The sequence below is a fragment of the Macaca fascicularis genome, chromosome 15 (genome assembly GCF_037993035.2).
Source record: "Macaca fascicularis isolate 582-1 chromosome 15, T2T-MFA8v1.1".
In the NCBI taxonomy this organism is placed as follows: Eukaryota; Metazoa; Chordata; class Mammalia; order Primates; family Cercopithecidae; genus Macaca; species Macaca fascicularis.
Window position 1 is genome coordinate 119,981,933 of NC_088389.1, and position 23,753 is coordinate 120,005,685.

The following is a 23,753-nucleotide window of genomic DNA, read 5'->3' on the forward strand; positions in this document are numbered from 1 at the left end:
GGGTTGTGTGTCTAGGCGGCTGTGTGTCTGGGGGTTGTGTGTCTAGGCGGCTGTGTGTCTGGGGGTTGTGTGTCTAGGCGGCTGTGTGTCTGGGGGTTGTGTGTCTAGGCGGCTGTGTGTCTGGGGGTTGTGTGTCTAGGCGGCTGTGTGTCTGGGGGTTGTGTGTCTAGGCGGCTGTGTGTCTGGGGGTTGTGTGTCTAGGCGGCTGTGTCTGGGGGTTGTGTGTCTAGGCGGCTGTGTGTCTGGGGGTTGTGTGTCTAGGCGGCTGTGTGTCTAGGCAGCTGTGTGTCTGGGGGTTGTGTGTCTGGGGACTGTGTGTCTAGGCGGCTGTGTGTCTGGGGACTGTGTGTCTGGGGACTGTGTGTCTAGGGGGCTGTGTGTCTGGGGACTGTGTGTCTAGGGGGCTGTGTGTCTGGGGACTGTGTGTCTAGGCGGCTGTGTGTCTGGGGACTGTGTGTCTAGGGGGCTGTGTGCCTGGAGGCTGTGTGTCTGTAGGGTTGTGTGTCTGTAGAGCTGTGTGTCTGGGGGCCTGGTTGTCTGTAGGGCTGTGTGTCTGGGGGTTTTGTGTCTGGGGACTGTGTGTCCGGGGACTATGTGTCTATAGAGCGGTGTGTCTGGGCCTGTGTGTCTGGATGTCTTTTCATTTGGAGCAGGTGTTTGCCTCATCCTCTCCCAGGTTAGCAGGAGCCTTGCAGGACTCCTCTCTGTGGCCAGGCCTATCATCTGCACCAGAAGTCCATCTCCACATGCATCCTGTCCCTGGCCTCAAGTCTTTTTTTCAGTTGTCTCAGTAGAGGTGGTTTGAACTAGGTTAAAAATTGATCTTCCACGAAGCTGGAAGCTTCGCCAGGGGCTGGGGGACACGACTCAGGTCCCAGACAAGTTTTTTTTTTTTGAGACAGAGTCTCGCTCTGTAGCCTAGGCTGGAGTGCAGTGGTGCCATCTCTGCTCACTGCAAGCTCCGCCTCCTGGGTTTACACCGTTCTCCTGCCTCAGCCTCCCTAGTAGCTGGGACTACAGGCGCCCGCCACCACGCCTGGCTAATTTTTTGTATTTTTTAGTAGAGACGGGGTTTCACTGTGTTAACCATGATGGTCTCCATCTCCTGACCTCGTGATCCGCCTGCCTCGACCTCCCAAAGTGCTGGGATTACAGGCCTGAGCCACTGCGCCCGGCCAGGTCCCAGACAAATTTAACAACAGAATCCTGTGTTTCAAACCTGTGGTCTGCTGGGCCCACAGCCTCCAGTTTTCCGAGCACCCCACCCCTCCCTATTGTCCACATGGGCTTCCTGGCTTTGGGCCCAGCCAGTGAAGGTGTTAGGACCTGCCATCCTCTAAATCTGAACTACGTGGGCATCATGAATCCAAGTCAGTCCAGAACCATGGCCCGTGGATGGGCAGGTACCAGGGGGCTCTGGGATGTGGGACAAGCAGCCTTGTCCATGCAGGCACGTGCACCAGGTGGGGCTTCCCCTCGTGTCTCTTCCTGTGGGCTGCACCTCACTGGCCGAACTCTGCGAATCCAGCCTCGGGTGACTCACCTAACCTCTCCAAGGGTCTGGAGCTCCGTGATCAAGACCTGCCCCTCTGCCCCGCCTCCCGCCTCCCTCTGGGCAGCTCAGCTCCCCAGGACCTCTGGGCAGGCTCCCCCTGAGACCCGCCATCTGCTCTGGACACCACTGGGCTTGCTGGCTCTTCACAGCCTTGTTCCAGACTGCATCTCTGCAGGACTCACTTCTGTACGGTGTCCTGGTGATCCAGCACTCCCCGCTCTGCTAAAATGCAGACTCCAGGGGCAGGCTCTTGTTTTGTTCTGGAGGCATTCTTGCACCGTAGGAGTGAATCCAACACAAGTCACAGCCACGTGGCCTGGGCTCACCTTGCTCCATCTTAAAGGCGAGGAGCCCCAGTCCCTGAGCTCTTGCCAGCCTGTCCAACACCACACAGTGGCTCTGGAAGAGGAGGAGCAGGTAGCCTGGGATGTGCCTAGGGACTTTCTGAAGGCTCAACCATCCCAGTTATGACCTCCCCCTGCTCCTCCTTGCAATATCCCTCTTCATTCCTTGTGGAGAAGTGTGGGCTCCATAGAATGAACTGGCAAGTGTGCACGGTGTGGACGGCTCTGAGCAGCTGCCACCACCTGGGGTAACATGGGCAAGGCAGAGGACACAGTCTCCAGCCAGGCCCCTATCACCAGCTGCCTGGCCTGGTACAAGCTATGTTACTTCTCCCTGCCTCAGTTTCTTCATCTGCACAGCGAGGATAATAACAGTGCTTACCTCTTAGGGTTACCATGTGGTTTAAAGAAGGAAATGCAGAGAAAGTGCTTAGGACAGTGCTGGCCTTGTAGGAAAGACTCACAAATATTCATTGTTTCATTGATGAGAGCAAGAAGTGCGCTTGTTACATATTCACCCAATAGTGTGGGGTGGAGGAATGATGTACAGGCGGACACCCTCTTGGAGGACCTGCTAGTGTCTTACTTCCTCTGTACATGGATGGCGACACAGAGGAGGAAGTCTCAAGTTGTTTTTCGTTTCAAAGCGTCTCGTGTCATTTAATAGCCCTGCACTCACACTCGCCCGGAAGTGTGAGCTTGGTTCTCCCTGCGGCAGCGTCGTCACTAATGGGTATTTTCAGCCCTGCTGAGGAATCTGGGCCTGCTCCTTGCCTCCCTCGCCTTCCTCTGCAGCCCACGTGAATTAGCCTGCCTGCCTGCTTAGGGACTGGTCCCTGCAGTGTGGCTCCTGGGGCCCCAGCTTCACTCCTTCAAGGGCCAGGATGTTGAAGAATGGGGAAAAGGACCCCTATGCTAGCGTGCCCTGTGTGGCCCAAGGACCCTTGCCGAGACCAGGTGGGGGTCAAAGTGCAGAAAAAGAAGGATGTCGATTTCAGAAGAAACCGTTGTGAGAATGGCAGGATGGCTCCAGCGTCGGCAGCTCCCCTGGGGCCCCACCCCAGCAGCTCTTGGCAGCAGTCACACAGCTCTCACATCCAGCCTCGGCCACATGGAAGCAGGCCTCGCTTCCCCCAGCTTTGCTTCTCTGCCCTGCAGGGCTCCTTTCCTGTCCCAGGGAGCTCTACTTTCCAAGCAGTTCTGTGGCCAACAGCTGGAGTCTTATTTTAGGGACAAGCTGGCAGCCCAGCATTTGTACTGAATGTTCCGGGTCGGCCTGGCCTGCGCCTGGTGCACCAGTGGGAACCCCATAAGGCTGGGCGTGGGGGAGCGAATTGCTTCTGAGGTTTGCTGACATTCTGTTTGGCTGCCTGAAATGCTTTCTCTTCATTCAAAGAGCAGCTGCTGGTCTCCACCCCTCTGTCTTTCCTTCCTCCTCCCAGTGGCTTCCCTGTTCCTGCTATCCTGGCTTTCCTGGCTTTTTTGATCCTCATCCTGGCTCTGGGGGGAAGGAGGATGGGTCTGGAGCACCTGTGAGACCCAAGCCTGGGCCCCCGACCACAGAGGATGCAGCCTCCCAACCCCAAGAGCCCAAGATTGGAGGCCCTGAGCAGAAGCTGGGGTAGGTGAAGTGGGCGCTCAGTCTGCGTGTTATCTGGGGAGGAGCTTGGGTCTCTGGGACACACTGGTAAGATGCGCTCCACTCGATCCTCATCATAACCAAGGGCCCACCGGTGGACTTTTGCTTCTGGTGGCCCCAGGGCCCCTGTCTTCTGGCTACTGCCATCTGTGGCGGATGAGGGATGTCTGACTTCCCCTCTCTGGGCTGTTGGCGGGAGTGGGGGCAGTGGGAAAACACACCTATCAGGCAGTCCCACCCCTGCACAGAGGAGCAGAGACTGTGCCTCAGCCCCAGATTCCTGCCCAGTGGGGACCACATCACGGACAGACACGTTCCTAGCTGGCTGTGTGCAGTCACTGCCACCTTGGGCTCCTGGGAGGCACCAAAGGCCCATTGGGGGTTCCTGAAATGGCGGCACCCACCACGGTCAGCTGCCATCATGCAAGGCACCGAATCTGCTGTCCTGGTGGATGGGATCCCCTTTCTGCCTTTCCTGTTCAGCCTCCCCGGGTCCCATGTCCTCTCTGTGAGGCCATGGCAGGATATGTTGTGGGCAGCTGGATTTCCGGCCCTCTCTGGCAGAGTCAGAGGGGTTGCCTTTGACCAGCAGGAAAGGGATTTGAAGGCAGACGCAAGTGGGCCCTGCCCAACTCAGACTGGGGAGGAAGTTTCTGCAGCTGCGGAAGGAGAAGCAATGAATAGCCACTGTCTAGACCCTCCCCTATGACTCCACGCCCAAGGTGCTCCAGACAGGCCTGAGAGTCCCCTCTTCGGTCCTAGCCACACCACTCCTGGTGTGAGCCGGGCAGGCAGCCCAGCCCTCTCCAGCCCCGGCTCCTGGTGGCAGGAGGTGACTTCCTGGCTGTAGCAGGAAGAGTCTCCAGGTTATATGGCCGTGTCCCTGTGCCAGGACTCGGGGTAGGGGTACACTCTGCTCTGGCCCCCGCAGGAAGTGAGTTCCAAAGGAGTCAAGCTTTTGGAGGAGAACTTGGTGGCTGTGCTTCTGACCTGGCATTGCAGGAGCATAAGCGCTGGTCAACTTGTACGAAAAAGCCAGACCCACTGTCACCATCTCACAGGCTGTGTCGCATGCTCTGGTGGTGAGGTCCTGTTTCCCAGCCCTCCTCCCTAGCACGGGGCTGCTCAGGGCAGAGCTCCGGAGATACTGTGGGTTCCTTTGGGGTGGGAGAGCCTGTGGCCAGGTCAGCGAGGAGAACAGAGCGGGAGCATGAGGGTGGGCTGGAGAGGAGCTGTTTGTCCTGCCTCCCTGACCCCAAGGAGGGCACAGTCCACAGGCTATTTTAGGGAGCAAGAACTGGCCAGTCAGAATGTGCCTGAGCCTCTCCCCAAGACAGCAGAACCATCAAAGGGGAACATCTTTGTCTTGGGGGAGCCACGTGGAATTGCATCTAGAACAGATTGTGAACAGGAGCGCCTGTCAATTTACGTTTATCAGGACTTGGTTCTTTTCCCTCCCAGACTTGCCCTGCAAATCTCGTGGTGGGGTGGGGATCAGAGAGCAGAGGGCTTATCTTGACTTTCACGATCTTAGTGTTAATGATAGTTACCCAGGTTGGAGGTTTTTAGCCCCTTTCTTGGCCCTAGACCCAATGGCTCCGTCCATGATATTTTTCAAAGTCTAGTGAAGCAGCAGAGAGAGGAGTGAGAGGGAGGCGAAGACAGAGACAGGACTCTGTTGGCAGATCCCTGCTGTCTTCCAAGACCCTATATAGGCTTCTGTGGAGTTCTTGCAGCTGAAAGCTGAGTCCTTTGCCTGGGGCAGGGGTGGCGTGGGTTCTTGGCCATCACACTCCTGGAACCCTGAATCTTACTGTTCCACAGTCGCAGACCAGCCAGGCCTAGGACCTCAGAGCTGCTTGTGGGCCCATGGAAAGTCATACTTGCATCCAGTCGGCGCTGGGCCTGCTGCCATTTTGCAGCTTCTGCCCTGCACATTTTTAGGTCTCTAAAACTCTCACAGTTAATTTTTTCTCTTCCTTTAATGGCACCCAGAAGGGCACCCAGCATTATGCATCAGGTGTTTGACCCAGCTGCATGTGGGATGGAGGGCGTTTGGTTTGGTGGGTCCTGGGAGGAGTTCAGGCCAGGTCAGGATTTATCATTGTTATTGATGCTACAGATAACAGCCTTGCCCTGAAGCCTTTCACAGAGTTTATCTCCTTTCTTGTTACTCTGATAGGGCTGGGATTGTCCACCACCTGCTCAGTGAGGGCTAACATTGAGTATCCAGCAAGAGTGCTGTATTAAATCATATCTTGGCCAGGCACTATGGCTCATGCTTGTAATTCCAGCATTTTGGGAAGCTGAGGTGGGAGGCTCACATGAGCTTAGTTTAAGACCAGCCTGGGCAATATAGTGGGACCGTGCCTCTACAAAAAAAAAGAAAAAAAAAAAAAAGAAAAAAAAAATTAGCCAGGCGTGGTGGCACATGCCTGTAGTTCATCTACTCAAAAGGCTGAGGTGGGAAAATCGTTTGAGCCACAGGAAGCCGAGACTGCCGTGAGCCATGATTGTGCTATCGTACTCCAGCCCAGGCGATAGAGTAAGACTCTGTCTCCAAACAAAAAGCAAAATCTCCCCCTTGGTGGAGACCTCTCAGAGTGCTGGGGAAGGGGCTCCGGAGTCCACAGCCTCTGTTCTCCTCACCCCTCCCTCACTTCCTGGCTGTGTGGGTTTAGCTAGATCAAATGATCTCAGGGTTAGTTTTAGAAGCCAAGGTTTGCATGCTAGGCCCTAAAAAAGATTGCATTTTCAAAAGGCAGTCACATCAACCTAAAAACTCTCTCATCAGCTTTTCTTGCAGTATGGCTTGACACCCCTCCTCTGGGAGGTGAGCTCTCTGTCCCCTTCCCTAAGACCTGCTTCCTTCAGTAGACTGGGATGGAGGTCACCTTATGTGACTCGAAGCTGTGTCATAACAGGTGATACAGATCACAGACGGCGCCTGGCCCGCACTCTCTTGGTTTGCTCACTCTGTGGGAAACCAGCTGACATATTGCGAGGACACTCAAGCAGCCCTGAGGAGTGGCCGACACCCAGGATGAGGGACCACAGCCCAGCCCTCAGGGGATTCCAGCCAGAAATGCCTGAGTGAGCCAAGACCCACAGAAACCATAGAGATGATAAACCATTGTTGTTGTCTTCAGCCACTGAAATTTTTTTTTATTATTTTTACTTTTTTAATTTTTATTTAGTATGATGCCCTGAACAGGTCCATGGCAATAAGAAGAAATCATTATTGCCTTACTGGATTTTAGATTATAGGCAGACAGAAACTTGCTAGCTCAATTGCCAAGCCTCATGCTTTAATTTATGAATAACATTTCCGTTGTGCCCATTGACTATTTAGGTATCAACTTCTAAGGGTTTTTTCTTGTTTTGTTTTCTTCTGAGACCAAGTCTTGCTCTGTCACCCAGGCTGAAGTGGAGTGGCTTCATCATAGCCCACTGCAACCTCCACCTCCCGGGTTCAAGCAGTTCTCCTGCATCAGCCTCCCGAGTAGCTGGGATTACAGGCGGCACTACCACGTCTGGTTAATTTTTGTATTTTTAGTAGAGATGGGGTTTCAACCATGTTGGCCGGGCTGAACTTCTAAGGTTTTTGAATGTGGCTCTCCTGGCTCTGATACAACTAGAAGTAAAACTGAGACAAAAAGCATGGCTCTTCACCTACTGCTCAGCGTACCTGGGCACTGGACTTCTTGTTTCTTTCTTTCCCCTTCCAACCAGAAAGCTCTGTAAATAAGAAGAAGGGGACTGAGACCCACAGGGTTGCCTGGACATTTGGAAAATAATTTTAAATATTTTCACTTGATCTACAGGAGATTACACATTTGCTATGGAGAGCTTCAATTACTAAATGATTAGGTTCACTAGACTAAAAAACAATAATTCTCTGCTGAGAAAGTATTTTATATTTCTACTTTAAACTTTGCTCTGTTCTGGTTAAATGTGTTAGAAAGGAACACTTGTGCCGGTTAAAGGAAATTGTCAGAAGAAAACGAAGGGGTTGAAATGGAAGGATGTTCTTGGATTTGGAGTTCCAACAAAAGAATGTAAGTGCTGGATGCAAACTTCCAGTTGCTTGCTCATCTCTGGGCAGAAAGGAGTTTGGTGCTAAGTGCAGGTGGAAAAGGGACTTCTATTTCCTGATTGGGGTGACTAGACCATGGTGAGTGTGTGTTCATCCATAGTACCAGAGCGTGTGTTCACTCTTTACCCTCTTCCTCATGGGCACCACACTTCCAGCTTCTGCTGCAGGCCATCTTGGCTCTGGGATGGAGTCCTGCACAGGGGATGTGGGCGGATGTGGCAGCTTTTTAAATTCTCTGTGTCTCCTTCACGTTCTCTCCTCTCATTTGCTAGACAGACAAAGAGGGCCTGGAGACCTCCGAGGCCGTGGTGGTGACAGGGCCACTGAGGAGGGAAAGCCTGAGTCCCTGAAGGTTTGTGTGGAGTACTATTTCCCCCAACCTATGGTAGACTGGGACAAAGGGATAAACGAACTTATAGCTTATTAGGTTACTGAGAGTTAAGAGTGGTTTTCATAGGTGTTAACTCATCTTGGCTAATATACCTACAAACACCTTGGGGACAGGGACACTTGTTAGTGCTCCTTGTCTTTGCAGAGTCTAGCTGGTAATGGGCACAAGGATGTTTACGGAATGAATAAGTGAGAGATAAATGTGTCTTTACTTAGGGCAGCATGGTGCTCTGCTTTTCTTTCCTTTTGTTTTCACAAGATGATGGAAGAAGAAAGTGCTGAGGTCAAACATTGCTATGGTCTGATGGTGCCCCCCCTAAAATTCATATGATGAAATTCTAACTCCCAAAGTGATGGTGTTAGAAGGTAGGGCATTTCGGAAGTGATGAAGTCATGGGGGATGAAGCCCTTATGCATGGGATTAGTGCCCTTGTGAAAGAGGCCACAGCACTGCCTTCCCCACTCTACCATGTGAAGACACAGTGAGAAGTCATCATCTGTGAGGAAAGGGCCTTCACCAGTCACTGAATCTATCAGTGCCTTGCTGTGGGACTTCCCAGCCTCCAGAGCTGTGAGAAATACATTTCTGTTGTTTAAGAACCACCTAGTCTATGGTATTTTGTAATAGCAGCCAAAATGGACTAATACAGCACTCTAAATAGAAAAAATGGAGATTTCCTAGCTCTTAGCATCTTCTTATTCGTTTACAGAAGAATAAAGTCATCAAGAGTTATTGATGCCAGCACTGCCCTGGAGGGACCAAGAGAACAGGAACTTGTTTTCCTTGTGTTTACCTTTCTTCAAATCTATCCTGTAGACGCATCTGATGGTCAGAGTGGTGTCATCTTAACAGTTATGCCTAATTGTTTTCATAAATAATCATATTTAGTAGGAAAAGAATAAATGAGTCAGAAAGTTTTATATAATAATGTCCTTTAGTTGACTGTGTTCTTGGAAACTCTGGTTGTTCAGAATTGCAGACAAAAATCCTATCACACTGGGAAAGAGCCTAGGTCAAAATGAAATTCCACATTAGTGTTAAATTTGCAAACTTGAGGTGAACACAAGCATATTGTGTTAGTCTGTTCTCACACTACTAATAAAGACATACTCAAGACTGGGTAATTTATAAAGGAAAGTGATTTAATTAACTCACAGTTCCACATGGTTGGAGAGGCCTCACAATCATGGCAGAAAGTGAATGAGGAGCAAAGTCACATCTTACATAGCAGCAGGCAAGAAAGCATGTGCAGGGAAACTCCCCTTAATAAAACCATAAGATCTCATGAGACTTATTCACCGTCACAAGAATAGCACGGGAAAGACCTGCCCCCATGATTTAATTACCTCCTATGATTCAATGTCCCTCTCATGACACTTGGGAATTATGGGAGCTACAATTCATGATGAGATTTGGGTGGGGACACAGTCAAACCATATCACATATCATTGAATATTTTGTGTGTGTATTTCCAAAAAGGTACTAAATTGTCCCTCCCCCATGCATAAAAATGTAACTCCAGGTACTTTCACCTCCAGGCTGCATGAGCCTGCTCAGAATCAGACAACCCATGAACATCCTCCATGTTCAACTCCACACGTCACAGGTGGCTTTCATGGACAGCCAACAACCACCATGCTTTACTGAAAAAATATAGGAAGAGAAACATGCAAAATGCCGCATGGTACACAAGGACTGGAATAAGTTTTTAGAAACTCATGTGTTCCTTATTAGAACATACCAAGTAGATTTTTGACTCCTTAAATAACTTTATTATGGATCTTCATGTCAAAGAGGGAGTTTTAAACGGAGACATTGATAGGCTCAATTACTTCCATAGGTTATTACATTTTCCTTCATTGTAGACCTGGCTATGTGCTGTGGTCAACACATTTGTACCTGCCTACCCTTGGATGGATTTTACTACATTTAGTGGCTACAAACACCCAATTTTCATGAGTAGATTACGAGGCTCTTTGAAAAATAGGGCTAAAATCCCCTATGGATGGAGTCCAAAAGCATGCATATGTATTTATTTTGAACTACCAGAAGAATCTTGGTCATGTCCTTCTATCTGTTCAGTGTACAGGCTTCGACTTAAAGTTTTTATTGCACAAACACCATGCCGAGGATGTTTGAGTCTGCAAAGGACAGAGCGGAAGCCCAGCTGTAGCAAGCTGCATTTTCATTCTGAATGTCTCGGAGATTAGAATTTAATGTAGTTCACAGGAGTTAAGGTTTTCTTCCAAATCCTTTGACATGTTGTGGATTGTGGATTCCAAGTTTATGATCATGTTTATTAGCGCCTTCTGCATTTGTGGGGCAGATTTGCCTGTGGGGGAACGCTTTACTCTTTCTGGTGGATAGACTTGTTTTTCTGAGGTTTGGGAGGCGGGGGTAGTGGTGATGATGCTAGAGAGGTTGTGTTGCCCCAACTTTTCCTCCTCCCTATCTCCTCCCAAGATGTGGGAGTCATAAAACCTGAGTTAAACTGAGCAGAAATGCAAAACCTCACTGCCTAGGCAAGACGCCCCAGAGCAAAGGTCCTGAGACGTCACTGGGGCGCGCACCCACATGGACTGATTTCAGGGACACGTGTGGTGGGTTGTGGCTTTAAAACGTAGCCCGAATTCTGTGATATTCCTCCAGTTGAGAGATGGGGTCCCCCTCTCCAAGCAGCCCTTCACAGTTGGTAACCCCATGACTCCACAGCAGCCAAGCACAGGGAGAGTGGGCTGAGGCCCGGCTTGGTCCATGGCTCTCATGGCTGTGACCTGGAATCATCTCCTTTGTTGAAGCCTTGTCCTGTTGGGAGGCTGAGGCTTCTATCTGTCATTAGGGGTATAAACATCAGGTGGGCAGTTCTCGGATGAGGGAAGGAAGAGACATAGGAAGTCAGGAGGAGAGGGCACTGAGGAGAGAGCCGCCCACCCCAGACCCAGCCAAGCGTGCCCACCTAGGACTCCTTCTGTCTGTGCTTGTGGACAACACAGCCAGACGGAGCTGCATGCCCCACAGTGTTTTCTTTTCCTGGGTGGCTCAGCTCCTGGAAGCTCATCGTCTCTTGTGTAAGGAGGTGGTCTGACAAATGCCTTTTGCTTGGGAATTTGTGACTCTGTGTTTGCGATGCAAGCCTGGGGCCACTGCTGCTGTTGCAGGCTGTGAAACACGGAGTGGCTGCAGGGTTGGGGGCTTTGGAGCTTCCTCTAAGGAAAAGGAAGGCACCGAGTTCAGGGCTCTGGGTGGCCTCCAGCTCAGTGTCTGCTTTCATGGGATATGGTAACACGGAGAGCAAGGCTGTCTGTTTGGAAGAAGCGAGCAAACTGTCCCCACACGTGAGAGAAACCAGGAGACTCAATTCTAGTCACGGGGAAGTGAGCTGTCATAGCCCTGAGTCTGAGAAGGCATCTAGTCGGGGACACACCAAGGCAGAGCTTGGGTGTGAGGCAAGAGCAGGATGGACCGTCCTGTGCAAATACAGGGTTGGGAACAGAACTCTTGCTGGTGGAGACTCCCTGATAGAAGTACCCGGGAGGCCCCACTTTCCATCGCTGGGTCCCCCTTGTCTGTGCTGTGGGTCCTTCATGCTGTATCTTTGTGAGTGAGGTTGCTGGTGTAAACTCTGTCTGGGTAGTGGAGTGGGGCTACTGAGAGCTGGAGGGAGAGTTTTGGGAGAGTCAGCACTGGGGGGCTACTTTCCTTGCTGTGTGGGACCCAGTGCCCGCAGCCATCTCCTTGAAGTGAACTTTTAACAAAGTTCTTTGTATGGTGAGCTAATCACTCCTTCCAAAATGAGTCTGGCCGGATGTTTCCCTTCTCTGTCTAGGAACGGAGGAGCACGTGTTCCTGCTGCACTACCCACATGTTACCAAAAAAAAAAAAAAAAAAAAAATTAAACAAACCTCGAGCTGAGTTCATGACACTTACGCCCATGTGCTTAGGGCAAAGGTCCGGATGCCTGCCCTTGTCTTTGAAGTAGGTACATAGCACGATGGACTGATGAGTGGGTGGACAGATTTGAGAGAAAGCAGGTATGGCAAAATGTTCATGGTGCATGCACACCGTGGGGTTGAGGGTGCAATTCTTTCCGCTTTTCTAGAGATTGGAAATGTTCACAGTGAAACACTGGGTGATCTCAGAGTCATGGGGCCCCTTAGGGTCGCCCACTCATGTCTCTACTCTGCATTGATCGCACTGTCAGCATACAGAACTGGAGATGGGACACCTGCCCTTTGGTAGTGCATGGTGTGTATTCTTGGGAAGGACACCCTGTGGTGGAGGACAGGCTGCCTCCTGCAGGCCAGTCAGCAGCCCTGGCTCCCAGGCACTGACTCCTGGGAGAAGCCCTCAGTCACTGAGACAAGGCCAGACAGGGCAGATGAGGCAGTACCACCCCAGGTCGACAAGCACTAGTCTAGGCCTGGAAGGCCCAGGGAGGGCAGCCTGCCCTGGGGAGGGTACACAGCATGGGAGTGGCCGCCACAACCTAGAGCCTGGGAGCCTGAGTCCCTGGTTGGACTCTTTGTTCGTTCTCTTTCTTCTTATAAAACCAAATGGTGCTTGAGCCAGTCGTTTAGGAAATGGTAGCAGTTCTCTGCTCTGGGTACCACTGCATGTACTGAAAATCACCGTGGTCAGGCTTTCTCTCCAAGTTCATGAAACTATGGGGGAGGCGGGGCAGTGTGTTTGGAGTTGTTTTTCCAGGAACCGTGACAGGTCCTGCTGATTCACACACAACAGAGAAGTATCTGATAGGGCTGCCAGGTTTATGGATGCAGCCTGTGACCTTGAAACGATGTTTTTAAATCTAAAGTTACTGATCTAAGTAGTATTAAACCTGAGACTCCACCTGTTCCTAGCTGGAGCTCACAATTAAAGTCAGTCGACCAGATTTACCATTTGTGGTGAAGTCACTGTCAATGCCACACACTCCTTGGGGGAGTGAGGGTTGCACTGTGACTGCTCCAGTGGCTGAGGGGACCTCACTGTTTCCAATGTCAAGCCTGTGTTTCTATGGGAACCCAGCCATCCCCCCGCTACAGTAAGACCCAGCCCAACTCACAGGACATTCAGCTACTTTCCACTGAGAGATATTTTTTCTTTGGGGAGATTTCTTGCCTCATTTTGGATCAAGCTTTTATTTTAAATTAGTGGTGAGCTCTAAGCATCGTGGAGATCAATGCAGGAAGCTTCCCCCTTTGTTCTTGATATTGTACATGTACAAGAAGCAATGGAAGGTGAAGCCTGCCTGGGCTCAGAATGACTGTACAGATATGGCAGTGATTTTGCTGTGGCTGAAGGCGACCGTGGGGCACACCTGTTTCCCAAGTTACTGCCTCAGTTTACCTGAAGTGATTTTAATTTGGCTCTGGGTTTACTCATTTAGAAGCACTAAGGAAAGCTTTGCTGCAATTTCTGGTTAAAATTGGCACATTGATCATGTGTGTTTTTCTGCATTCCCTCTGAATCATCACAAAATTATAGTAAATGAATAGGAAAAGATATCAATCCAAAGGGATGTGGATACCAGCAGATCAGATATGTCAACACAATTTTGGAAAACAGAAAATACATGGCTTAGCTTAGTTAATACCTGTGTATTTAGTTAATACACAGGTATTAACTAAAACCTATGTACCAGCAAGTTTGTGTGTGTGTGTGTGTGTGTGAGAGAGAGAGAGGTACTGGTATAACAAAAAAGAAAAGCTATGGTTGTTCCAGTTACTGTTGGTGCACAACAAACTAACCCAAATGAGAGTACACAAAGGTCATTTTGTCATCCCCACAGATTCTGTGGGTCAGGAATTCAGACAGAGCAGAGCAGGGCTACCTTATGTCTGATCCACTGTGTCAAGAGCCCTGGCTGGGAATACTCAAAAGCTGGACTCAGCTGGAGCTGTCAACGGAGCACCTCCACGTGGCCTCTTATGTGGCAGGGCTTCCTCACAGCATGGTGGCTAAGTGCACAGTGGGAACATTCCAAGTCTCTAGATGACAGCCGCTTGGCCTTTTCTGACTTAGTTGCAGATGCCACATTGCCCTTCTTTTAACCATAATCAGTTGTTTGAAGCAGTCACAAGCCTGCCAGATTGAAGGGTCCATAGACTCCTACCTCTCAACAAAACAGTAGCAGAGAACTGTGGAACCATGTTTTACAACTGCAACAACGGTCACACAGAACCCCAGGAGACTTGCAATCAGAAGCACCAAAGGCCAGGATGTGGCACAGCCACCCTGTAGAAGGCAGGAAAGTTACTCCTTGGAGACACTGACCAGGGAGGCTCTGAACTTGGAGATTCCGGTCAGAGTTGAGGACACAGAACCCAGATGGAGAGCAGATGAATTAAGTGAAAACCTGCTTTTTGAATAGTCAGACCCCTCCCACTCAGCCCTCCACTCGGTTTTGGGAACGTTGCCACCAGGATTATGCCCGTTACCCAGAATGTCAAAGGATTCTTCTTTGGTGAAACTGAGAAACCAAAGAAAAATGACCTATTAATTGACATAAGACCACCAGGTACCCACCTGATAAACCTACAGTGAAGTGATCCTATGACAAGCTCCACTCATCCTCACTGAGCTTCCAGCCAGCCGACTGGGGCCTTAATTAGTGAAAGAGATGGCCCTAGACACCTAGGCAGCTGGGGAAGACCTCTGTTGGGAAGACACAAACACACAAACAGACGAAACAGCAACAAACAGAAAAAAGGAACTCAGGGAAAGAAGTACAATGCATTAGAAAAACAAAGACAACTCAAAGACAATGCAAGAAATAGCCAATGGTGAGATGTTAAAAAGAGAACTTTTAGGGTATGTGAAAGAGCTCTTAGAAAATAAAAAAAAAAAAAAATGTGGCAGAGGTAAAAAACTCAATAGGAGTTTGGGAAACGGTGTTGAGGAAATCTTCCAGAAAATGGAACAGAAAACCAAAGAGACATACAAGAAGAAAATTCAAGGACTAATCAAGGAGATACATCTGACGAAAGAGGAGTTCCAGAAATAGAAAACAGAGAGAGAGGAAATCATTACAGACATTTATCAAAATGGAAGGAGGGGAATTTTTTAGGCTGGAAGAACCATGAAGTGCTTGGCACAATGGTGGACAAAACCCCCCCACATCAATGCATATCATCATGAAACTCAGGACTCCAGGGATAATGAGAAGATATTAAAGGCGTGTTGTGGAGGAGTGGGAAAAAAGAACGAAGGGAGAGAGAGAGAGAGAGAGAGAGAGAGAGAGAGAGAGACTGAGAGACAGTGAGAGAGAATAGATTCTATGCAAAGGATTTAAGATGAACTTGACCTCAGACTCCTGCTCAACAGCCATGGGAATCGAACACCAGTGGAAGGATGCCTTCCACACCCTGAGGGGAAAAGACATGCATCCTAGAATTTCATACTCAGACAAACTTTCAGTAAGGTGCAAAGCTCAATGAGTAAATTTGCTGCTAGAAAACTTGACTGATTGCTTACGAAAGTGTCCACATTTTCCTTGGTTTAGATTCACACAGAATCTTTCAGAAGATTCTGAAAGATCTGCAGCCTCATCTAGTATGGTGTTTATCCCAAATTTACAGGTACCCTCCTGACATGCTTTTCCCTTCAAGTGGGTCCCATGTCTGTTTTCCTTTATGGTCAAACTTCTCGAAAACATAGTATACATCAGTGCTTCTAACTTTTTTGGACCTCTTTTTTTTTTTTTTTGGACACAGTCTGGCACTGTCGCCCAGGCTGGAGTGCAATGGCAGGATCTTGGCTCACTGCAACCTCCACCTCCTGGGTTCAAGCAATTCTTCTGCCTCAGCCTCCAGAGTAGCTGGGACTACTGGCATGTGCCACCACACCCAGCTAATTTTTGTAATTTTAGTAGAGATGGTGTTTCACCAGGCTGGTTTGAACTCCTGACCTTGTGATCCGCCCCCCTCAGCCTCCCAAAGTGCTGGGATTACAGGTGTGAGCCCTGTACCTGGTGGATCGCTCTTAAGAATTGATAAAAATGACAGAACATCTTTTAGAAACGAAAAATGAATGTATGCATACGTATGTGAGATTTTCCAGTTAACCTGGAAGGTCCACAGGTACATGGGCCACCTGCTCTTTCTCTTCTCACACCCAGTTTTTACATGCACTGTCTTACTCCATTTTATTAACTACCTTCTTCTTATTTTTTCTTTTGTATTACAAAAGTAATATAATGCAGAAAAATAAAATCAAAGAGAAAGTCCGAATTTATCCCTGTCTTACTGGATTATTCTCCCTCAGGTGTTCTGATTTATCCTCCAGGTATTTTTAAATTATGTGTGTGTATTTGTGTGTGTGTGGTCGGCGGGGGCGGGGTGGGGGTTCATGTATACATACAAAATAACTGCTTATAATCTATCTTGCAGTCACATAGTGTGTTTTGAATAAAACCCATATTTCGAATCACAATATAAATATCCTGCTACAGGTTGAGTATCCCTTATATGAAATGCTCGGGACCAGAAGTATTTCAGATTTTGAATTCTTTTGGATTTTGGAATATTGACATTATACTCAGTGGTTGAGCATTCCTAATCTGAAAATCCAAAGTCCAAAATGCTCCAATGAGCATTTCCTTTGAGCATCATGTCAGCACTCAAAAAGTTTTGGATTGTGGAGCACTTCGGATTTTCAGATTTAGGATGCTCAATCAGTATTTGGCTCCTCATGTGATAAATTATGGACGTCCTCCATGTTAACACATAGAGATTTTTTTTTCCCACTGATTTTGTCAGTTCCATTATATTCCTTAGAATGAGTCCTCTTTTATTAACTTCACGCCTTTTTGGTGGCTATTTAAGTTGTTTGAACTTTTTTTTGCTTATACAAAGAGTGCTGCAATGAAATATACATAAATATATAGAGAAATCAGTAGAAATAGATACATATATATTTACATCACCAGCAATACGTTTGTAGAACAGATTCTTAGAAGTAGAATTGCTAGGTATGTATTTTAAATGTTCTGTGGTTGTTGCCAAGCTATTCTCCAACAACATTGTACGAATGTATACTTCCACCGACAGAGTTACTGGAAGGCCTCTTTCCTCATGCCTTCTCCAATGCTGGATGCTAGCAATATTTTAAAAATATTGAGGATGGGTCAGAAGTAGTACCGTAGTTCAAAGTTGCTTTAATCCTCATACATTTAACCCAACTTAATTCAACCCAAATGAATGCTAACTCTTACAGTAGACAGACTCCATGATCGAATGAGCTAACACGATCAGGTTGTATTTTCTAGCTTACTCTGTCTAAAGCCCTGCCCTTGGACTCAGGGCAGCTGACGCAGGGAAGGGAGGGGCACAGGAGTCAACGTGCTCAGTCTGCCTCAGCTCTGCAGGGGTTCTTGTCACCTGATGCCCTGTCTCCTTCGCCAGACTGGTGGGTCTGTCCCCTGCCAGGGAAGTTGGGAAACTCTTGCTGTCACCAAAGTTTGTCTTTGTTTTGCAAAGTTTTGCAAAGTTTGGCAATGTTTGGCAAAGTTTTGCTTTGCCAGTGTTTTTATTGATTTGTCTTTTTCTTTTACTAATTTGTAAAGGCTTTTGATGTATGATGGACCATAACCCTTAGTTTTGTCATGGGGGGCTTAAATATTTCCTCCCACTTTATTGTTTGTTTTAAAACTCTGTGTTCTCTTTCGCCCTACACACATGTTTCGGCTTTATGTGTTTCCAGGTAGCAATATTCTGAGAGCTTCTGGATTTTCATGTTTTGCTTGGGGGGGTTGTCCTGTGCCAAGGTTATGACATCTCCTTCCACATGTTTCTATTAAGTTGATAGTTTTTAAAGCGTATTGATATATTTAACCCAGCTGGCATCTGTTTTCATGTACATTGTGAGGGTGTGGGATTTTCGGGGCAGCTCTCTTCACCCTGCTGAATCCCTTGTCGCTAGGACACTGCTGGCCTCTGAGGGACTGGATCCCAGGGCTGTGTTTCCTGCTCCCCTTGCCTTGCCCTGTGACGCCGCTGGCTGTGATGCCCACTCCTTTCTCGCAGTTCCTTCCTGGGCCTCAACAGAGGCCTCTGACCCTGATTTCCATCCTTCTGCTGCAACTGCTCCTTCCAAGATCCTCCTTGGCGCCCCCCCCGCCTCATTACCCTTCCTCCAGCCTAGCTGGAGAGCCCTCCCCAGGAGCCTCAGAGCTGGTTTCGTGCCTCTGTCTCCTGCCAGCCTCTGTGGTCTGTATGCCACTGGCTAGCCCCCTGCAGGTGCCCGCACACCTTCCCTCTCTGGACACCTGCCTCTTTCTCGTCCCCTCACCGACAGACCCTAGGCACTTCTGTCTTCCCCTCCCATCCCGACAGGTCCCCTCCACTCTGGCCGTATGGCTGACCCAGCCGATCCCTCCTCCCAGCCTAGACCTTGTTTCCAGTGACCTTCCAGCTTCCTCCTACTCAAGGACTCCTGCTCCAGACCATGGCGCTGCCTGCGCTTCCTGCAGCCTGACACCCCATAGCTCCATGGCTTTGCAGGGGCCACGTCTTCTGTGCAGAACTCTTCCTCCAGCTCCCTTTCTGGCAAATGCCTGTTTCCTTGCAGCCCGGTTTAATCTACACCCTCTGCAATATCCCCTGACCTGCCAAGTGACTGGGTCTTCCTCTCTGCCACTTCACAATCCGGCAGAGCCTGCGCACGCCGAGCTTGGCCTGAGGCTCTGGTGTGCCAACTCACTGTCAGTTGTCGATGAGACCTTGAGCTCCCGGAGGTCAGAGCCCCAGTCCTCCCGCCCTCGGCTCCCAGTGCCTGGTGCCTCGCAGCGGCGGGGACCTGATGAGAATAAAGCTGTGAAACAGATGGTCTTGGAAGGCGAGGAGGGCAGGGGCTGTCCCTGTATAGGTCAGGTGGGCCTTGGCATCAAGAGTAAGTAGCCAGCCACGCCAGGCACTGCTGCGGGAGCTCAGGCCTACTCTGCCCTGTCTGTCCATTCAGCTGCAGCGCCACAACAGGGAGGGTCCACGGCTGGGAGCCTGCCCAGCTTGATCGAAACTTCTTTTTAAAAGCACGCATTTGTTCTTCACATTCCAAAGCCTCACCCAGCCCTCCTAGAACTACCGTGCTGTGCACAAGGCCCCCAACACCCCTCAGAGGGAGTGATGACTGCGAAGATGTCTTGGAACTGGGATCTCCCGCGGGGTCAGGCGGGCCCTGCCTGTGCGGGCACACACACCACTGGATGCGTTTCCCTAAAGCCCCTGGAGTGAAAGTGATGCTGCCCTCCACTGCCTTCAGCAAGAGGCTTCGGTAGGAGGCTTTCCAGGCCCTGAGTGCGGAGTCATCCGGAGGGCTGGCTGCTGCGTCCAAGCACACACTCTGACCTGGCTGGAGCTCAGGTCCGGTCACAGGCTGGGTCACCTTGGCCTTTCGTCCTCTCAGCACGGAGTGACTGAGGAGAACCAGCTGCTTTTCAGCCTCAGAAGTTGGCTAGCAGTGGGGTGCAGACCCTGCCCCTGATAAGGAGAGTTTAGCTGTCCCTTCTCTGTCAGTCCATCTACGTTACATGCAGTCCTCTCCCCACCGGACTTCCTTTAAACCTGGGTTGGCAAAGCATCAACATGTAAGTCGCCACCACTTCCTTCCTCTTGGGCAGCCACCATGAACTCACCACAGGCTGCGTCTGAACATAGCCTCAGAATCCTTCTCAACACTGGAGGAGAACCACCGTGTGAAATGAGCGCTGCAGACCGTGCGTGCTGCTGGGGCGGTGATGAGACACCTCTGAAGGTGCCTGTTGTAGCTCGAGGGAAAACTCTGACCATGTCCACAGTGATCATCACAGATGGTTGGCAACGGGGTCAGGGGCGCCTTGGGGCTTCTAGTTCAACTCTCTTGTTTGGAGGATGGCATGGTTTGGATCTGTCTCTCCACCCAAATCCCTTTGCAATCCTCAATATAGAAGGTGGGACCTGGTAGGAGGGACTGGATCATGGGGATGCTTCTTGTGATAGTGAGTGCTCACGAGATCTGGTTGTTTAAAACTGTGTAACCCCTGCCCCCACCCTTGCTTCCTCCTGCTCGCTTGCCCCTCGCCTTCCGCCATGACTGAAAGCTTCCTGAGGCCTGCCCATGCTTCTGGTGCAGCCTGTGGAACTATGAACCAATTCAACCTCCCTTTATCAATTACCTAGTCTCGGGTATTTCCTTATAGCCGTGCGAGAATGAACTAATACAGAGGACGAGGACACAGAAGCACAGAGAAGGTGAGTGACGCCCCATCCGTGTCCAGCACAGCATTCCAAGGCATGCCTTGTGGGCCACTGGGCCCTGTGGAGTGGTGGGGACCACACGCGCAGCTTGAGGACACTGCATTCTGGGGCTCCCTCTGAGGGACTGTGTATGTGGTTGATGTTACAGGTTCTAACAAGCATGGCTGTGAGGAGCTGATTTTGCTCACAGCATGTGGTGCACTATGCGTGTGATCATACGCATTCCCTGTGTGGTCCTCCAGCCCCCAGGGAGAAGCCCACACTGGGGAGGCTGTGCCTGCTTCTACCTGAAAACACTGAGGCTGGCTCAGGTGTCCACAGTTGGTGATGCAAGCAGCAGCAGGGCCAGCTGTTCTCTTTATTTCCATCAGAACCAGAGTGGTAGAGTATCAGTCACTGGCTCCATCGCCCATGGGACTGACGATGCATTTCTGCTGTCAGAATCTCACACTCTTAGGACCAAGCTGAGCGAGATCAGGTTTCCAGGCATCCACATGTGGTTCCTATAATGAAGACAGACGATCTCCTTGAGTGGAAAGCAATTTTCCATCACTGGCATCCCAGAAACAGTACCTGGGATCTATTAAAGCCTCAGTAGGTATTCACTGAAAATTTTAAAAATCAGTTAAATGCTTGTCTGTGCTAATAATGCCTCTTTGTCCAAGCACATTAACCCAAGCATGAGTCCTGCATGTATTGAGGTGTGTGTGTGAAAGTGCATTTGCACGCAGATATGTCACTACTGTCAAAACCAGGTAGCGTTGCTTTGACCAGGTTGCATGCACCAGGATGCAGCACAGAGAGCCCACGACCGTGCCGTGTCACTGCTGTGACAGGTTGGTGCTGCTGGAGACGTGGAATGAGCTCATAGAGGGGACTGAAGGTGAAACAGAGACTCAGGTCCTGATGATGTTGCTGCATACACACCACCCCCATGTAGACACTGGGAACAACCATCGTTTTATTGTATCACCTAATTGTGCGGATCAGGAATTTGAACAGTTGTTCCCTGCCCCACAGAGCTGATGGAGGTTACTTGTGATACCACATCTGGCACATGGGTTGTTCGGGGAAGTCCAAGACAGATTCACTCCCATGCTGGGGCCTCTATGGGGGTGGCCAAGAGGCTGAGCTTGGCAGGGGCCATTGACCAGAGCACCCACACGTGTCTCCATCTCAATTGTCTTGGGGTCTGTGGACTTTCTCCCAGAGGGAGAAGGTTGCAAGAGAGGAGGTAGAAGCTGCCAGGCTTTTGTGAGTGAGCCTCCAATGTGCGTCTCTCCTGGTACGTCCCCTGGAAAAGTCAATGGAACTAGCCCAGATTCATGGGACTGGGAACTGGCTCCACTTCTCCATGAGAGCAGGAGCAGAGGCTTTGCAGCCAACCTTCATCTGTACAGACTGACGGGCCCTGAGATGAGTGCAGTGTGCCGTGGAGAAGGGAGAACCAGCCCTTCCCGTGAGGAGGCAGGGCTGAGCCTATGTGCTTGCTTCTCTGCCAGGCCCCTCCGCACTGCTCTGTGGCCTCTCTGCCAACTCCATGCCCCTTGAGTCTGGCCCTTAGCAACAGCATCTTCCTCTCCCTTGCTCTTCACCCCTGCCCCTAGGCCACGCCTGCTGCACTGCCCTTGTGCACACCTCCCTTCATGAGTCCCTCTTCTGTTAACCCTGTGCCCGTGCCATCTGTTTTCCACATGGGCCTGACCCCAAAGGCATATTCAAAAAGAATTAATCATATTTTTACGATAACAAAATGACAAAAATTACATGATCAATTTGTAATAAAATGATACAAGCTAAAAAGTAACTTGGAAGATTTTCCTTCTTTGGAGTGTCTGAGGGGTTATCAAGGCCCTTCTGGAACTGACAATATGCAGAAGTGTTTGCTCCACCTTACGGATACCAGGCGCGGGAGAACCCCTAATCTCCAGCAGGAGATCACACGTCTGCCCTGCTGCCCAGGTAGCGTGAGGCACTCGGCTCGGCTTGTCTCCTCGGTGCATTGGGCACCCTCCATCCACCTTGGGAGGTGTGGCACAGGGTGTGGCCAGCGGGCGTGTTGGGCACTTTCCATCCACCTTGGGAGGCGTGGCATGGGGTGTGGCCTGCAGGCGGTAGCTTCTGCATCAGACAGTCCACGTGTGAGACGCGCTCCCCACCCCTCTCGAGATGCCTGCTATCTGCAGAAAGAGATTCCACTGGGCAGCCCCCAGAAGAGGAGACTTCAGCATACTGTTGGTGGTTAATAAATGCCAGCTCCCCTCTGTGATCCTGTTGCTTCAGGAGGGTGGGTGAGGGGGTCCGGGCTCACAGGGCTTGCCCTCATATTTTCTTGAAGAAAAACACAGAATTCTGAGTCCTATGTTGGGTGTGGGTGGTGAGGGTGGTGAGGCTGAGTGCATGCTGCATTTGGGGAGGGTTTGAGGTGCCCGGGTTCCTTCACGCCTGTATTCAGAAGGCAGCACTGATGCTTCTGATTTGATCCTCACCGCAGCCTGCCAGCAGGGTCATGTGGCTGTGAGCACCTCAAGTGTACAGTGAGGAAATGGAGACAGGGGTGTTATGTCTGGTACCCAGAGCCCTTGGCTGGCCCAGGAGAGACAAGGCCGATCTGGAACTCCAGTGAGCCCCGGGCCAGGCTGTGCCCACTGAGCTCCTCACTGAGACTCTGATGGGTGCAGAGATGAGGGATAGGGGAGGCAGGTTGGGGAGTGTCCTGGAATGTGGGGAAACCCAGGGGGTGGGAAGATGAACCAAGAAGGAAGGAATGAGCATTCTTCCTTGCAGCTCCTCCCGCCCCTCACATCTGCAAATGCCCCTCTGGGTTTCTGCTACTGCTGTGACCTTTACACTAGGATGTTCACATGAGCCCATCCCTGCCCCCCACCGCTCACTGAAGCTGGGCCATGCAAGGTGAAGGGCTGACTTAGACCTCCTTAGTCTGCAATCCTGAAGTGGGGTGCAGGGGCAGGGAAGGCAAGCCCCGGGGCCAGTGGGTCTAATTCAGAGGCATCACGGTGAAGGGAGGGAAGCTAAGGAGGAGGAAAAGTGGCTTCGTAGTGAGAACAGATGCAGAACCACTTCCTTCTAGGGGAAGCTCGGGCTTCCTTCTTGGAAATGAATAACTCGCTTGTATTGACTGGTTCTACTTGAGGGCACCTTCTCTGACAGTGCCCTGACCCAAGGCTGCATGGCCCAGGAGCCAGTGGACCTGGCTGGTCTTGCTGCCTCCATCCATGTCATCCCTATAAGTGTCTCTTCTCTTCAGGCCACGACATTGAAAGGCTTTGGTTCCTCTTCTTAGCAGTTTCTACTTCTCCAAGTATCTGACAAATGAAGGGCCATTGCTTACCCTGGAGGCCGCTCTCCCCTTGACACCACACCCCCAGGCAGCTCCACGTATACCTCCACCGTGAAAATGCAGCAGAGAAGCTTTGGCCTCATGCTGTGTCATTCCCCTAACACTGGAAAAGACACCTGAGGTCACGTGAGGCTGGT

General features: G+C 50.3%; 1 protein-coding gene across 1 annotated transcript in view; it reads left to right on the forward strand.

Moving 5' to 3' along the window:
* LOC102135860 (uncharacterized) overlaps positions 1–23,753 on the forward strand; it is a 42,607-nt gene that overhangs the window by 13,314 nt on the left and 5,540 nt on the right. The window contains exon 3 of the mRNA XM_065530687.2: positions 20,198–20,249. Within this exon, the coding sequence (XP_065386759.1) occupies positions 20,198–20,249 (52 nt within the window). The remainder of the gene's footprint in view (positions 1–20,197; positions 20,250–23,753) is intronic.